We start from the raw sequence: 18,131 nt of genomic DNA on the forward strand, positions 1-18,131 counted from the left end.
CCTGTTTTGTTTCATAATACTGTAACTAGGGAGACATTTTTCATTCCTGAGCAACGTATAAGCCCGTGCTGGTGTGACAGGTTCTTGTCGATCCGTGTCTGCCGCGCTGGTTGTTATTGTCTTGTGTTTAGGTGTGTGTGACTGAGCGGAGCCAGGGGTAGGCCGCTCCACTGAGTTCAGCTTACTCACCCTGTCAAACGTGACGTCTCCTTCACGCCGCGGCCGGCGTCCTCCTCGCTAACCCTTTGACCTTAATGGGAATGAATTGGGGTCGACAAGCAGAGGCGGATCCTGTGTGCTCACATTACCGAGGGCCAGGCGCGAGGGGCCTCCCTGTTTACACTGCTGCGACTGTTCACACAGGCGCCTGGCACTGTGGTCATTTAGAACAGGAGGGTATTTGAACTCTTATCTCAACAGGTTAAAACCATTACTGTCTTTGACACCTCGGTGTGAGAAAAAAAAACAAAAAGACCCACTTTCTCCGTCTTCCTCATATTTGACTTTGGGGAACTCCCTGATAAGATAAGATCAGGATTTTTTGCGAAACTGGACAGGTGCAAAAAAATTGCAGGGGCGGATGTTGGGGAGCGGTGATCCGAATCAAGGCACAGATAAGTGTGCTGCAGGAGGCACGTAGCACACCTGCATATCTCTTTATGACTGGGGAAAGGACACATATATCATACATGTTTTTTTTGTCTAGCTCCGATAACATCCGAAACATCCCGTCCAAGCAAATTCCTTTTTCGAAACTCGACCCCCGGTTCAGTCCCTCGTGAGGCGTCTTTCCACAGCTCTGACGGAACCCAAGTAAATGCAAAGGAAGGCTGTTAATAAATTCAAACCTGAAGAGGAAAAGGAAACTCCTGCATGTGAATCTTTGTTCAGTAAGAGCTTTACACCGTGAGTCTCCAAGGCATTACCGACGTAGTCTCTGGAACTCGGCCGGCCTCTTATCCAGCTGTAGTCCAGTTCTTAATAGAATTAAAAAGGATTAATGGGCTCTATAGAATGCTCAAGTTCAGGCCTGCTCCCCCAGCCCCACTGCTCTGCATACATCTAAATCTCCCATAGTAATGACAGTCGGTGAATGCACAGGCTGCAGCCCTTACAGCACGGCAAAGTTGTCTCCAGGTGTGAGTCTATGAAAAGCACTAGTTTGCATGTTCCTGGTTAGTCAAATGTACGCACATCTTCCCCCACCCCCCCCTCCCTCTGTTCTGGTTGTCAGGGATCAGGATGTGCCAAGAGAGCGAGCCAGGACATCACCTTCCGAAACCGATCCCCAAAGAACTGGTGAGGAAGCACCGGCGGATACAGAAGGGTCCAACTCACGGCCAAATTTAGAAACCGCGCCGCCTGTTTGTGTTGACGAGTGATGTTTGTCTGTCTCCTCGTATACCACATTTTTCCAGTGCAGCCCATGTGGACGTGTAGATAGTACTCACGCTATCTGATGAGGACAGTGTCATTTTGTTATCTGATGAGGATAGCATCATTCAGCCAATCAAGACGCAGCTATGTGGTGCACCATGAGGTCTCTTACGACCATAGGTAGCTGGGACACAGCACGAGAGACACGTTCTCACCGTTTGTTCGGTCGTAAGCAAACAAATGACCAAATTCCCACGGAAATTGGTAAAAGGCTATTGGTGTTGAGGGGCAATATCCAGGGATATATTTAGAAGACAGATAGGTTGTTTTTCGATTATGTGTTGAAATAATATGTTCCAGGAAATAATTAATGGATCATGATGAAAAGAAAAATCCTATTTAGAAATGTGTCTGTTACTTGCACCATTTCCAGTTGCGTCAATTTGGCGAAACCAGACACACAAGATTTTCTAAGAACCTAGTTTCCCATAATCCTATTACTCAGAGCCAAACATTTCCTCTGGGCACAAGTTATTTTGATTATCTTTCCCAAGTTTGTTGATACTCAAATGTCCCTTTAGCAGACAGCCCATCGTGACTTGGAGATAATGGAGGAGGAGACATATACTCATAAGCCCTCTCCTGACTAACTCAGAGGTCACAGTTTTGTCTTAACAAGGCAGAGGAGGTGTTACGAAAGCACAAAACAATGAAGGGATCCCTGATAAGACATGGCGCCATAGTGTGTGTTCTGTTTACTTTGGTGTCACGCTGAAACGTTTCAGGGTAGGGTGACCTTTGCTACCCGCCGCTCCTCTTTGCTGAGGAGGAGACGATCCCAGGCAATCTTTACGTTGCTGCCTGCCGCTCTGTGTCACCCGTAAAACACACCAGAGGCAAACACATTTAAAAAGGCCCTTACGTGCACAACAATAAAAAACTTGACGGGTAAAGATCTGCCTCAGGATCATAATCAACCGGGTTTCACTTTGACATAACATTCTTCAATAAAACAAACCTATCTACCAGCACCCAGACAAGACACGTTGTCGATAGAGATACCAAAGCACTCTGTTTATATTGTGCGGTCTGACAGATCGGAGATTTGGAGTGTGTGTGTCTGTGTGTGTTTGTCTTTGTAGGTCTGTGTTCATGTTTGTTTCACAGCTCTCGGGTCTGCTGATGGTCGACTGGAATGTAAAAGAAGATATTGGGAATAAAAACAACTGTCAGGATGTTTGAGGTGTCGATGACGGCTGCAGTTTGGAGGTGGGCGGACGATCCCGGGTTCCAAGGTCAACAAGTCTCCTGCAGCACGCACACACTAACGCAACAGTGGCATGACACTCAGCCCATGTTAATACAAGCAGGGGATCATGAAAACAGCCCATTCATCACCTAAGCAAACAGCGTGAAGGTTTTGAATGAAAGTAGAATCTGTGCAGCCGACTTCACGCCTCACGCCGAGGCGGTGACCTCACTGGAGAATCGTGCTGCCCACTACATGTTTGTGCTGTTTAATGTGTTTGCGTATGAGCTTGCAAACCCCTGTATACACATCTGTGTGTCTGTCGAGGAGGTTGTTTAGACCATGAATCACTCCTTCCCTTTTCACATGGCATCATCATTACACATTTTACCCACCGCAACATTTGCTGTTCTTTATTGTGCGGCCGTATAGTTGTGTGCCTGACAAACAATGGTTGTTATTATTCACAAATGGAGATTATTGTTAGTGGGTTGGAATATAAATATTGTGTAAGAGAACAGCAGAGAATGGGAAAGAAGGATACTGTGAATTAGTATAATGGTGTGTGTGTGTGTGTCTTAAATACATTACATGGTAATAGAGTGAGTTTATGTGAGAAACGTGTGTGTATATGTGTGTGGAAATATAATGTCAGTTTATGTGGGAGAGCCCAAATGAGATTATGAAGGCTAATTATGGTGTATGTGGGAGAATGAGAACACCTTATTACGTTGTGTGCTAGTATTATGTACTAATACTATAATGACTGTGTGTGTGTGTGTGTTCCTGTACTTTATATCTTTGTGAGGACCATTTTAAGAATAGACCCTACCGAGTGAGGACATTTTAACCTTTTTCAATGGGGGGGGGGGGGTTTCGGATTGTCTGAGGGTTAAGACTTGGTTTTATGGTTATAATTAGGTTTAGGTTAGGGTTAGGGGCTAGGGAATGTGTCATGTCAATGAGTGTCCTCACTAAGATAGAAGACAAACGTGTGTGTGTGTGTGTCTTAATTGTGTGATAGTAACAGCAGTGATTAGTCCATTGCTCCTAATTACAGTCCTCCCCAGGAACCAGCTGGAAGGACACATAGAATTAACGCACCTTAGCTGCTGGGGTCACGCTCACATCGCTGCTGCACATCACAGAGACAGTGAAATGTGCAGGAACCGGTTCAATAAAGTGCAAGTCTCTCTTTCTCTCTGCACCTGAACATCTGTGTATGTATCATTTGATCCACAGTTTCATCATGTATATGTAACGATAGCCTTGTGCCAATAGATTCATGAGTATGCACGCAGCAGATGCCTGATAATATTCCTCTAATTCCTGCTTATAAATGAGCTGAGCTCGAGAGTAATTTGTGTATGTAGTGCTGATCCACTATCATCACTTGCCAAGGTGAGCTTGTGTAATTGGCAGATGTGTTGCAGTGACCACACTGCAGTAAGTAGCAGATATTAGCTTTAATAACAGTGATAACTTATTATTCTTTTTGACTATGAACGTCCCTTTTCTCTTTTAGCATTGGTCTTTTAGTATTTGATCCTTTTCCTGTTGCCATTGTGTAACAGGTGGACCACAGCAGCTTTTATGATGGATTGTTTACCCTCGTTTGGTGTAATTGCTGAACAGTCTCAGTCTGACAGTTACAGCTGCCGGCGACCATTGTTATTGGCGTTAACCTCGTGGGGGTGAGTTATTGCTGCCTCTGTCTTGTAATTATCATTCTCCCTCCCGTTGTGGTGGTGACAGACGATGGCGACAGTGGAAGAGCCGGTGAAGGAAACCGCCTGTTTCGAGGAAGAGGAATGATGGCCGTGACAGGGGAGGCAATCCCAGGCCAGGAACCGCAGAGGTGTCCATACCTGTCTCGACAGCACCCAGCTGTCTGCAGCTGGAGCTCACATCCTGCAAAAAGGAAAAAGGCTCCGCAAGTCGACGATGAAGTCTCAAAGTGTTAAATGTGTTTACAGCTTCCGTCCTGATTCTTAATGAATTCAAGGTATAAACTTCTTTCACGTGATGGAGTTGTCATCATCTTGGAGCTGGCAGTGCACAGAACAGTGAGATAACAGAGTAAAATAGTCACATACAGTTTTTCACAGCAGATATTTGCCTCTGCCTCTCAGATAATTCACCCCTTGGATGTTTTTTTTGTTTTTTTCTGTTCTTATGCAATATTACACCAAAACACTGAACCGATTCCCATGTAACTTTGTGGAAAAATGGGACAGTGGGCCAAGGAGGAATCTGTAAAATGTTGGCTGTGGACCAGGAGAACTAAATGTCTGTTGTTAATTCTTTAAGTTTCCCCTTTGCCTTTTCCCATCACTTCCCAGTTACAACAGAGGCTACTCTCCTGGCTCTCTTCCTTTCTCCACGCTCGTCTCCAATTTTTGTTTTCCACATATTTTCCGGTGATCACCTCGCTGAGCCTCAGCTCAACCAAACACAAGGCAGTGTTTATTCAACAATAGACCTTAGTCAAGTGTTAACAGCTAGGGGAGGGCTGCCTTAACAAAACACGACAGTGATAGACATGCTGACTTAACTGACATTTTGCAGCAGTGCAGCAACTCCCTTTCGACAAATACCTGTCCCTCTCTCACCTACTTAGATTCCGCTGTGAACGACAGGAAACAATATATGCAGAGCAGCTTGTAAACTAAATTAACCAAAGATTTTATGTGAATGTCTTGCATACTTTCACATGAATCCACTGTGTTGTGCAAGCCAGTGCTTGTGCTTGTGCATGTGCTTGTTTGTGTGTCAGAACAAATGGTTGTGTGTTTGTGTGTGTGTGAGAGAGAGAGAGTCAAATTGTACTGTGTGTGTGTAGATGCATTACATGCTGTGTGTATATTTACGAATGAGGCTAAAGAAATAACAGAGGGCACGATATAAAAATCCTGATTGTTGCTCTGGGATTATTCTTCACAATGAAGGGCTTTATCGGAGGGGCCTGGGCCGCTGTAACAAGACACGCTTGCCCTGGGTTCGCCCAGCCAAGCACTGAGACCTGTGCCAGCGACGGATCACAAGGGGGGGGTTGAAGAGAGAAAAGAAAAGAAACAGAGGGGCGAAAAACAATGGTGAGCGAGAGTAAAATGAGCGTAGGGAGCGAGGAAGAGATGACAGGGGAAGAAAAATGAAGTGAGGGGGAAAGTGGGAGAGAAAACGGAGTGAAAAGGGGAGTGAAGTATACAGAGGGAGGCAGGAGTTGAACAAGTTTAACTGGAGGCCATGCTTCAAACGGCGAGGTCTGTTTTCTGACAGAGATCCCTCTCAGGAGATTGAACTGGAAAACAAATTAATAGGGGCTGTCCAAGTCGCCCGGTGAGATTGCGCAACATGTGTCTCAGCGGCAGTCGGAGAAGAACTGCCGTGCGTTACGCTGTGCAGTGTTTGTATGTTATGGCCTCGTGTCAAAGATGTGGTCCCTCAGAGCCTTTATATTAAAACTGTGATAGGCCCCGAGGCTGTTGTTGATCCATCACATCTGTCACGTTCGCCACTTTGGACTTGGAGAGGTGTGTTTGATTTGCTTTCTTTGATTTGCTTCCTTTTATAAGACTTTCTCAGCAGGATCAGGTTGCTGTGCCAAGGCCCTGTGAAGGGGGCATGTGGTTTTGGAAATGAGGGGGAGAGCTGGTTGGCCGTGGAGGGGGCTTTGATATTTGTGCAAGAGGTGTAGAATGGTGTGGGAGTGTGCAGTGTATTGTGTGAGGCCCTGTGACCTCAAAATATTCCTATGACGCTTCCACTCCAAACTCTCATTAAGAATATTATTTCCTTTACCCCCCCCCCCCCCCCCTCCCGTGTTGAGGTTATGTTTTCATCTTAGCCTGTTTTTAGCAAGATTATGCAAAAACGACCCAATCGATTTCAAAGACATTTTGTGGAGGGGTGGGGCATGACCCGAAGAATCAGATTATTCTTTCTCTTTCTTTTAGATTTAAAATTGTTTTCAACATTTTGGATGATTTCTCTAAAAATGACTGAAGGATCTTGATGAAAAAAGAATCAGGCATGTTGAGGCGACTCGTATTTATGAGTGTCTAGAATTTAGTGAAGAATCAAATAAGAATTCAGATCTAGTTGTTTAAAGTAGATTCATACGCGGACTGTTTGATAATCAATCTTTATTTATATTGCACTTTATGATCTCGATGATTTTACAGTACAGTTTTATTCTTTTACCATTTGCCTTATCACACACACATTCACATCTATGTGCAGCACTTTCTCACATCAAAAACTGCCGCCACAGATGAAAGGGGCGATTTGGGGTTCAGTGTGTTGCTCAAAACTTTGTACTGGGAATTGAGGGAGACTTGAATCAAACGGCCGAGCTACTGGTGAGTGGATAACCTGCTTTACCTCAAGGTGCCATTCTAGTTTCTGATTTTATTAGTTGCTCATTTTTTGGGCATTTAAACGCTTGTGTACTGCAGAGCACACATGATGCATATACTGTGTGTGTGAGTTAGGTCAAAATCAGAGGAGGAATATTACTGTGTACATAGCTCTCTCTATATGAGTGGAAATGTTAGTGTATGTTGGTGTTGGTGTGCTTCCTGTGCTGACAGTGTATGTGTGTGTGTGTGTGTGTGTGTGTGTGTGTGTGTGTCCCTTTTTGACATCCAACCTGTGCCAGTGCGTTTCAAGCCGACAGGACGGACTAAAGAGCCTGTAACAGTCCCAGCACGATTTTTCCGTTCTCCAAACTCACCTCTCCTTTGGTCTTGCACTCAGAGTGAGGGATTGTGCTTATAACCGTTCACTTGAAAGCACCCCTAGTGACTCGATGCTTTTCCCAGCCACAGTTCAATCACTTCAACGGGTGGGATTCGGAAGAAAATGACAAGATGTGGTTCTCTCTGCATTCATAATATAACTGGAAAATGTGTTCAATCTGCGGAGAAAGTCCAAATAGACGTTTTCATGGTGTGAACATGATAGTGTTTTCATAAAAGGAGTCACGTCTGGCCGGAGTATTGTGTTTTGGTTGCAGTCGACTCTCTGCTGGGTGTACTTTGAAAAGGTTGTGCAGTGATATGCCAAGTCAAGCCAAGCACTGAGCAGCCAGCACTATTGTGTCAGAACCACTCAGGATTCTTGGGGTGTTGCTTTTGCTCAGCTTTGACTCTTCAACTCACAAACCCTGGATGCTAGACCCAGGTTTTGCCTTAAATGTTATATCATTTTGCAGTGAACTGGACAAACTATACCCGTCCTTCGTCTGTTCATAGAATAATCTTCTTTTACTGTCACATTATGAACGGGGCAAGAAGCAAACGGTTGAGGAGAAGACTCAAAAGCAACAGAATTGTAATTATTTACCCTAAAAGTCCTGTTTGCACTGTTTGGAATTCGGTCCTCCATCCAGACTGTCCAAGGAGACGCAGTGTTTGTGGGAGTGTGGGCCGTGGGACACGCATGTTCCTGGCTTTGTGTGTGTTTTCAGCCTGCCCTGCGTCATCCCTGCTCTCCTCTGTTTATGCAGGGGCTCTGTGGATAAGGAGAGGGACGGTCGGATATCCAGGCCTCCCCCCTGTCACCTGATATCTGTGGAAAATACATCAGATGATTGGACGAGTCCACTTCCTCTGTATTCATTAAGGCTCCAGCCAAGGAGCGATATTGCATTCACCAACGACGCCATGTTAAACTGGTTAGTCACACCAAAAGAAGTGACTGGCTCCAATGCCACATTTATCTATTGTAATAATTATGACAATTGTGAAAGCACACTTTCTAAGCTGGTGAACTTGTGCAATGTGAGAGAGAGAGAGAGAGACAGGGAAGGGCAAAGGAGAGAGGGACAGAGAGGTGGAGGAAGGGAAGTAGTCTGGGTTGAGGAGATAGAGAGCAGGGGCCCATATTGAGTGACACAGAGTACGGTCTGTGTTTTCTCGGTGGACCAGAGAAGATGCAGTGTAAATGAAGCGTGCTGCACCATGGCAGCTTCTGCTTTATCTTTGCACTCTCTCTGTGTGTGTGTGTGCGTGTGTGTGCGTGCGTGTGTGTTTGTGTGTGTGTAGACAGAGGCCCCTTTGAGGACTAAGAGGGGTTTGTTCTTCCTCTTTTCTCTCATTGTCAGAATAAGTTGGGAGATCGTGCCATCCCATGAGCCGTCTATTAAGATAATAGGAGGATATGAATACATACAAATGCATCCACCTGAGTAGTAGACACAACTTCCCACAAACACATATGGCTGTGTGTATTTTCCAGAGAGAATGTTGGAACCTTGCCCTGATCTATATTAGCTTCATCTTGAATGAAATGAAAACCCTTCAGTGATGGGGTTTCTCTTCAGAGAGGTCAGGGCTATCTGCAATGTGCGTCTCTGGCCCACAGGACAAGGGCCTCCCCTTGTGTTCAGGACGCACACTACACTCACTGAGTACTTTGACTGTGGCATGATTGTCGCTCGTCAAAGGATTTGCACTATTTGTGAAACTGCTGAGCTCCAGGGATGTTCACCCCAAAAAGTATCCCATCATGACGAATCAGGACAAAAACTGAGAAGCATAGAGTATTATTATGGTGATCCTAATAAAGTGCTCAGTTAGTGCACAAGAGCATTTCACATGTTTGTAAAACACACAGTATTTCAACTAAAGAGTCTGTAAAAGGTTTAATTGTTGAGAAATGACTTGATCACTTCAGAACAGTACCACTGTCAAGGAAGTTGTGTTATCATGTGTGTTCTGATTCAACTTTTTTAACTATTTAACTGATTTCCATGACATTGTGTATAGGGGTGGACATTGAGAAAAAAAGGGAAACATACATAAAATGTTGTGATGATTTCGATCAAGGGGATTCATTAATTTTTTTTCACTTTCTTTAACTTTGCAAGATTTGGCACATTTTTCAACATTTTATTGAATCTTCTGGGATTAATTCATGGATCTTGATTTAAAAAAAACTATTTCAGCCATGTTTAGGGGACTGATATTCACAAGGGTGTGAAATTGGTAATACATCCAAGTTAAAATCCAGATCTAGTGACGTTAATGTTCATAAGCTGACTGTTGGGCCTTGACAGAGGATTGTGCTCCACTCAGTTCCATTGTTTGACTGGTTGGACGAGTCAGGTGTAGCAACAGAAATAGAGGAACGTACCCTGACGGATGACGGGTTCGGACCTTTCCTTAAGAAAGGAAAATGTGTAGAATGTTAAATTGAATCATGCCACTATATGTACAGGTTTATTTGGAGGTATGTGACTGCAATAAAAAAAAATCTTTTCTATACTGTATATTGATAGAATATAAATGAAGAAAACATCTATTGACACCAAATCCCATGATACATTGCGACACTAAGTCACATGACAGCTGCAGTACTTCCTGTAAAATTTTTCAGGGAACTTCCACGCGGACGATTTCTTTCCAGATAGTTTTCGACAAAATGACTCTCTCCCGGACGTTGCAGGCTGCTCTGATAATACCACTCTGTGCCAGCGCAGTAGGTAAGTGATAGAGCACTGGGAGAATGTCGAAATGTTGACTTTCTTGATGATATATCGTGTTTTCCCTCACAGATGTTACACACATACCTGTAGTGTGCTCGGACATTCAAACACAAGATGGTTACAAGTTCCCATTTGATCTTCCGGCTGGAGCTGACCTTTCCATTCTTCAAGGACAGGTACTTAGATTTAAATCCTGCAGTGATTTGTTATACAAATGCTGGCAAAGGCTTCATTTCATATAGCGTGGGCGAGGAGGAAGTGGAACTAACCAGGAAATAGAAAGTTCCGCGTTGTTTTTAGGCTGATGTGGGTCAAAGTTAGTCTGTTTCTTACTTTCCAACAGACTACGATTGCTTCTTGGGAAAATGGAGAACAACAAGCGCTTTTGCCTGAAGTTATCCGGCTGGGCAACAATTCAGTTATTACCAGGACATGCAGAGATGTCTTGATACAAGTCTCAACAGTTGATGATGTGAGTTTCCCCTCTATGTGTGGTATATGTGAATGTGAATTCATTAAAAAACGAATCAGATTAAACTCTTGTGTAATGTAGAATATGTTTCTCAATCAATGTGTGCTACTTTCGCTTTTGTTTTCAAGGATCAGAGTGTGAGAGAGCACTGGTTGAACTATACAGCTACTGGTAAGCAATGAGATGTCGAATAAAGTATAACTTACATAAGTATATTTATATATGCACAGTATGTATAAGTATCTCACCCCTTAAACAGAGGGGACTACGAAACCTGTTCTTCCAACAACAGGCAATCCTGTAACACCAGGGAATCAAGTCCATAACACGCAGTTTCAGAGTAAGTATTCCAGTGCTTCAAAACATTTTCTGTTGTTGGCTTTACAATTACTGGTAAGCAATGAGTTGTCATTTATAAGTGTAACTTTATTGTGATACTGATTTACTCTGATCTTACACCACTGATCATATCCATATATGACTGCATACATATATTAATATATCATATATGCATAATACGTCAAAGTATCTCACCCCTTAAACAGATAATACTGCGAAACCTGATCTTCCAACACCAGAGAACCAGACTGCTAACCATGGGTGGATTGCCTGCAAGTATTCCAGTGCATCAAAAGTTTCTGTTTTCCACTTTGCTGGTAATATCTCAAATGAATATTTGATGTTTGCATTTTGTTGGTCTTCCCCTCAGATCTATTTGTCGTACCTTTGATCATCGGGCTTCTTTTATACTGCTATTGGTCTCGGAAAAAGGGAAGGTAAGTTTTGTTTCATTCTGTTAAAAAAATAAAAAAATCAACTGTTTATGTCATTTAAATATTTACTTACCATGTGTCTTGCCTGGTGTCACAAATGTTTGTATTTTTCAGCTTCCTATGGCTTTGCAATGCTCTCAAAAAGCGGTTCTCCACGAAGGCAGAGAGGTCAGAGCCAGCAGAAACTAGGTCAGAGTTACTCTTCACATACTTTTCAACTGCACCTGTTCTTTTGAGCTAACACAGGCACTTCAGTTACAATGAGTTTAATCCTCCTCAGTGCACCTCCAGTCATGTGATCAGTGGTAAAACTATTCTTCCAGCAACTGAGGTTGAGCTGCTGTGTGGTAACAGTTAACTTTCTCTTTTACCTACTGTTACTGTTACTGTTTGTGTGACTGTTCCTCTCAGACCCCTCAGCGTAATAGAAATGCAAGAGATCTTACCTACTGAGAATCAACAAAATGGAATAAGGTAAGCCATCAGTCAGAAACTACTGTCCGCAAAGGTCTGGGATGTTGAACACGTCCACTGAAAATCTCTTCTCTTCTTCTATCTTCTCTCCTTTGTGACTGGAGCCTGGAGAACGTCAATGCCACTCATCCATCTGGCAGTGGTGAAAATGGGGTGGCGCAAGACAGCCCTCGTGGATCTGTGCATGTTGTCAGGTTAGTGGTCTTTATAACTCTCTAGCTCTCTAAATGGGCCTGATTGTTTTTGTCATTGAGATCCATGAATTTTATACTGAATTTTAAATCTAGAGTGCAATCTGCTAAAAGCTGTTTGTCGCCTTAGAATTCATCCTCGGTGTGACGGTATCAACAGTCTGGACCACAAATTGGAAAACGAGGAATTCCAGCCAACTGCAAAGTGAGAATGAGAGCGGTCCACTTTCTCTCTAGCCTTTTTTGTTTGGACGATTAAGCTGAAACGTCCCTTTAACTAGACAGATAGCTCATGAGATTTAATTCCAACCTTAACTGGTATTTGTTTTTCAGTGGACACCTAAACATCCCTGACGTCGACATAGCCTCTCATCATGGAGACACGAACAGGTGATTTTTCGGCCATCTTGCGGATTGTCAGTTTGTTTATCATCAATTCTCAGTATGACTTAGTAACGACTATTGTTTATGACAGTGTCAGGAACATGAGGGATGATCCAGGCGGGAGCAGTGGAGATGTGAGGTAAGATCTGTGGTTTACATTCTGACGCATACTTTTCTGCAACAAGGTGAAGGAATTTGGGGAATTCTTCAATTTCCTCACAAAGTATATATGAGACTTGTCAGCAAATCTATTTGAAAATGTGCCTTTGCATATTGGATATTTCGTTCTAATGATCAAATATAATTAATTGATGTGACAAAACATGATGTGTCAGCTGTGTTAATAAAGAGATGACATGAAAGAAAGAAAAATGAGAAACTATGGATATGCAGGGTTGAATAAAAGCAGCACCTACTTATATTCATAAATAATTAGTGAAAAATAAACATCAAGAAAGAGATTTAATAAAAAAAAAAAAAAAAGCCGTACAACTAATAATAATAAAACACAGCTTATCCAGTGACAGGAAGGTGAAGTACTCACACTCGTCCTTGAGCTCATAATGGCCATTCATTCTTCTTCAGGGTCAAGGGAGATGCACAGTGGACTGCGTCACTCTGCCCTCTTAACAGGCCCCAAGAAAAATCTGTTGTTTCTGATTTCCATTCTCACTCGTAGCTTGCTTTATTTTGTGTGTCCCTGCTGTCAGAGGTGACTTCATGAATCGTCTCCCCCACCCTAAAATCAGAATGACCGGTCTGGACGTCAGAACTTGTCTGACGTCCGCTTGGAGAGAGAGAATAGAGCAGATATTATTGTGCATAAGGTGATATCTCTATTCCCTGTTGTTTCCGTCTCTAGACTGGACATCCCCGAAGCCGAACCTCTGGTGAACAGGGGCGGCCAAAACCAAGACCATGTCAACAGGTGCTCTGTTACACCTGTGAGTAGATGGCTTTCTATAAATGTTTTATAATCTACATTTACTAGTTTTCTACTTAATGCTTCTTTTGTGTTGTTTTATTATAAAATGTATTTTTGGTGTCCTGCAGGAACCTGACGTGGAGTCAAAGCCCAGGGTGAAGAACATTGGAGATTATTGATAGCTACAACAATGACAGCTTCTACTTTTATCCGTAGTAGTTATATTATTAATAATAATAATAATAATAATAATAATAATAATAGTAATAATAATAATAATATATATATATACTATAGAAGTTTTCTTGCTTTATCGTGTTTGGGTGCATTTCTGACATTTCCTTTCAGATGAGCCTGACGTGCGCAGTGTTGCGTCATTATAACGTCAGCTCATCATTCTGATCACAGAAGTTTTTCCTTGAAGAAAACTCTAACAATCCTGATGAAAAACTGTGACGTCTAAATGACTCTCAGTTGTACATTGAGGCACAGAAGGACCTTACAGCACAAAACCATATGGCAATAATCAATTTAATGATAATAAAAGCTTAATAGTCAGTTTATTACAAACTTGATGAAAGGGTGGGTGCACCACGTCAGAAAATGTACTCAATACACACCTGTGAGATTACTTCATTCATTCTTATCGCACGGAGTGCAATGTAAATAACTATTTTACGACGTGTTCTATATTGTAGTAGGTGTTTCAAACATTATAAAATTCATAGGACAGTTTGTTTTGTTTTAATCGCTTCAATGGAATGTAATAATAATGTAATAATGTTTTATTTTCTTTTATTTCTTCTATAACCTGATTTTTTTTTTTTTTTGCTTAGTATATTGTTTTTTTCTGTATTAGTTACCGTGCTTCTATTTGTGATTAGACATCTGATTATGATTCTATATTTTACTCTTATTTCCTATATACACGATAGCGTTGATTTAGCTTTTAATTCTATCTGTTCTATTATGTAATAATAGCATTATATGTAATTCAAATACGACATCTTGTCAATAACTTTATACTGATTTTATGGCCTGTCTTTTTTTCTTTTTTTTACTTGGGTTTCTGAGTTACAACACTTGGAGTATCATCTTTGAACCACATGGGGGCAGTAATTAGTCGCACAGTCCTACAGCACTAAGCAACATCATCACACCTACTTATGTTAAATAATCCAAATGCATTATTCTTCCAGATTGCAAAAGCTTTTACTAAAAATTTACGAAATGCATATAGTTTCTTTACATTCTGTAGTTTCATGATCAGACCATGTGGCCAAACTAAACATGCTTTGTAATAAATCACGACTCTGTATATTAAGTAAATATTATATTACATGACAGCTGATTGACTATTGCGTGGTTCTTCTGTGTAATCAGCGTGTGTGTGTGTCTTGGTGCTGCTAAAGTGCTCTGATTTATTAATCAACCAATAAAAGAACAGTAGCTACATTACACATCACTTGGTAATTTGAGTGTTGTGCACCGTACGTCGCAGTGCTTAAAAGATTTGTTGCCCCTGTGGCTTGATGTATGGCAGTAATTAAAGTATCACACAAGCACACGGAGGCTCAGGCTGAATTTAATACATCTCTCTCCTCCATCTCTGGGGATCTGCCGAGATTCGCTGTGCGTCTCGGTTTGTCAATGTCTGATTTCTATTTTTAAGCTTTCCTAAATGTGCAGTGACCTTGAAAATGCCCCACTTCTAGATTTCAGATGGACTGAGTGCCAGGAAGTGTGTCAGGGGTTAGAGGCTTTGTTGCCCGTGTTTGCCAAGTCAGTGTGTGAAAGTGTAACTGTGCCGGCGAGATGAGGGTGATTGAACGGTCAAGGCTCAGAGCCTCCTCTCTCAGGGAGTTTCACTGAGGGGACACGAGTGGGCAGATGAACGGATGGCTAGGAGGAGGGGGGGGGGACATCACATGTCATCATGCATGTGCAGCGTACAGTATATGACATAAATAACATGGGTAAAAAGTGGAGGCAAAGCTTCAGGGAAGCCTGCGATTATAAATGAATGCCCTCTGCTCCGATGCACATAATAATTCGATATCAGCTAATTAGTTACCAATCACGGTGCATTGTGGGCGGGATTAGGAGCAGCCGAGGAAACAAAACTCGACAAGGGCCCACCAGCGATCCCACCACATCGGGGATAAGGAGGCTTAGAGGGAAGCTACAATAACTCCAGACACTCAGGTGCGTTATCAATAACTAATCTGGAGCTGAACACAATCTTCGCGCTCACTCCGGAGTGTACTAATGGTCACCGGCCGTTGTGCGCCGCTGCTTAACAGACAGCTGCAAGCACAAACAGTGTTCCCTTCAGAAGTCAGTAAGCTGCACTCACACGGCAGTTATTAAAAGATTACATCGGGGATCACACCACACCGTATGATTAATTAACCTTGACTGATGCTTTGTTGAGCTGAATCAAGCCGAGCAAGGGGGCCCGCGGCTCTGCATGTACACACACATACGTACAAGACGGATGAGAGCGCCACTGACTCAGCGTTACTGTAGTGGAGCTAAGCCATCAGCTAAGCCTGATGATTGGTACGGGGCCGGTCTTCACATCCTCCCCGGTACGCAAGGCTCTCATTGGTCCCTTTCCAAACACTTAGAGTGGCGGGACACTTGGTTTTGCCTTCTAAACTGACAGCTTGCCCCCCAACCCCCCCTTCCCCCTCCCCTCCTGCATATCTTGTCATCACTTGAGGCACAGGCCAGTGTTTGACAGAGTCATCATCCCAACCACCAGGTCACATCTGCATAAGCATCCAGTGTGTGGTTCAGAGGGAAGCTGACTGAGGAAGGGGGTCTGTGCCGCTCGGCTGCAGTCCCCTGCTCCTCATGGCACTAACAGGTGAGCAACACAATGCTGTCCTAACCTGAAGGATGGCGCCTGAATAAAACATCCCCGCTGCTTCATAGTGGTATAGTGAGGTATATTGAAGTACATGGAACAGCAAAACATTAATAATTTCTCGGTGCTTTCACCACGTCGGCACATGCACACTCAAGAAATGATGCACTGCACCGACTCCACGCCAGCTGAGCCCCTTCAAGATGTTCCCAGAGAAATCCTCAAGCAAGAGCGCCGCATATTTTCAACAGTTTTTTTATTAAGATGTGCTGATACAAGGTCGCTGTGACCTGCGATGATGCAAACACTCACAGAAAATCGTCCCCTTTGGCCCGGACAGCTGTCAAAGCAATGACCATGTGAAAAAAAGAAAAAAATCAACTAATTAATACAATTGCATAAATTAAACAGAAACATAATCAAGGGATGTTATCAACCTCAGTATACAAATGTCTCGGTGGTACATTATAATTGATCCATTTCACAGAAAAAAATAAATCACGGATAGCTCTGTACATGGTGCGAAATGTAGAACTCCACATGGCCCGATGTCAGGTCCTATTGTTCCTCCCTGCTGCTATGTGAAACCACTACCCCCCCAATAATATAATCCCAACAATATGAGCATGTATCCAATACTGACCAGGCTCTGCTGTATGGGGCTCATTAACACAATCCTTAGCCGATTCTCAGAATATCCCATTCACGAGCTGCTGCAGCCCGGCTCCTCTCTGATGACAGACACAGGCCGTGATGGGGCTGTTGTTTTTCTGCCAGCTCTGTAGAGGATCACCGGTTTGAGACTGCTGCAGCCATGGACGAGCACATTTCAGCTGCTCCCTCAGAGACGGTGCACCCAGCGGAGATAAAGGATGAAGTAGAGAAGAACAATTTGCTCCCGCTGCACGTGGACACGTGTGAGAAGCTGATTCTCGCCTTTCTCCACTTCGGCGTATAAAACTATCTAACCTGACTGAAGATTTGTCGCCTATCATACATGACTGTGTGTAGAAGGATGTGTCAGGCTGCCGGCCTGACTATCCAGCTACCTGTCATAGACAAAGGAGAGACGGCACAATCCTCATTTTTGCCGTATCGTCACACATTCTTAAAACTACTCTATTAGCATTAGTCATGTGGACACACCTACCAAGAGAACGATAGTAAGATAGCACCACTTTGTTATAGTTTGCCTTTAAAAGCTCTTCATAATAAAATTCATTGTTTTCGTTAACTGAGCCTTGAATCAGGTCCGTCATCTTTCCTCCTCCACAGGCAGATTTTTTTTAATACTATGAGCGAGCTTGAGAGTCAATGGCAGTGATTCTAAACCTCTCTAGCAGAAAGTCCTCTCCTTCTTTCCAGACACAGCCCGGCAAAGCCTCACCGCAGCCATCCCGCTTCTCCCCCCCGCCCCTGGCTAGGATTTTGTGACATCTGTGACATCTCTGCTGATGTTGTCTCCGCTCTGTCCCCTCGTGGACCAGTCTCTGCAGAAATAATGACCCTCCGCTTTCCCCGCTGCCGTTGAACAGCGTCCCCTTCCTCCCCGCAACCAACCCTGCGATATGTAGGCCACAGAAATCGCTGGGAATAATACAAGTTGTGTGCAGGGGTCAACCGCGAGCGAGCGGACTGCCGGCCTGCTGGGAGCTCGGCTGTCTAATGATAGGCTGAACGATGCCACAGCTCCCTCTCCCCTGACACTAAGCTGCAGGGGTGAGGCGGCACCGTGTCAAAGGTTGGGCGTCCCACCTTTTAAACAACTTCCCGCCTAACCACTGATCCACGGGCATGTCAGGCTTGCCTCCAGCAGGGAATGGGAATTGCATTAAACATCTGCAGACAGAAATATAAGAGAGAGCAGGAGAGAGAGAGCGAGAGAGAGAGAGAGAGAGAGAGAGAGAGAGAGAGAGAGAGAGAGA

The 18,131-nt window shown here is 43.5% G+C and overlaps 1 protein-coding gene across 1 annotated transcript; it reads left to right on the plus strand.

Annotated features, from left to right (window-relative positions):
* The first annotated feature begins 10,001 nt into the window (after window positions 1-10,001).
* Window positions 10,002-14,680, plus strand: LOC133971388 (uncharacterized). The gene is made up of 15 exons (XM_062408714.1): window positions 10,002-10,112; window positions 10,185-10,291; window positions 10,459-10,587; window positions 10,716-10,758; window positions 10,847-10,927; window positions 11,133-11,198; window positions 11,297-11,363; window positions 11,475-11,549; window positions 11,772-11,834; window positions 11,939-12,028; window positions 12,156-12,230; window positions 12,359-12,415; window positions 12,501-12,548; window positions 13,272-13,353; window positions 13,463-14,680. The coding sequence occupies exons 1-15, from the start codon at window positions 10,052-10,054 to the stop codon at window positions 13,511-13,513; spliced, it is 1,095 nt and encodes a 364-aa protein (XP_062264698.1). The 5' UTR covers window positions 10,002-10,051; the 3' UTR covers window positions 13,514-14,680.
* The last annotated feature ends 3,451 nt before the right edge of the window (window positions 14,681-18,131 follow it).

Source organism: Platichthys flesus, chromosome 16, assembly GCF_949316205.1.
Source record: "Platichthys flesus chromosome 16, fPlaFle2.1, whole genome shotgun sequence".
In the NCBI taxonomy this organism is placed as follows: Eukaryota; Metazoa; Chordata; class Actinopteri; order Pleuronectiformes; family Pleuronectidae; genus Platichthys; species Platichthys flesus.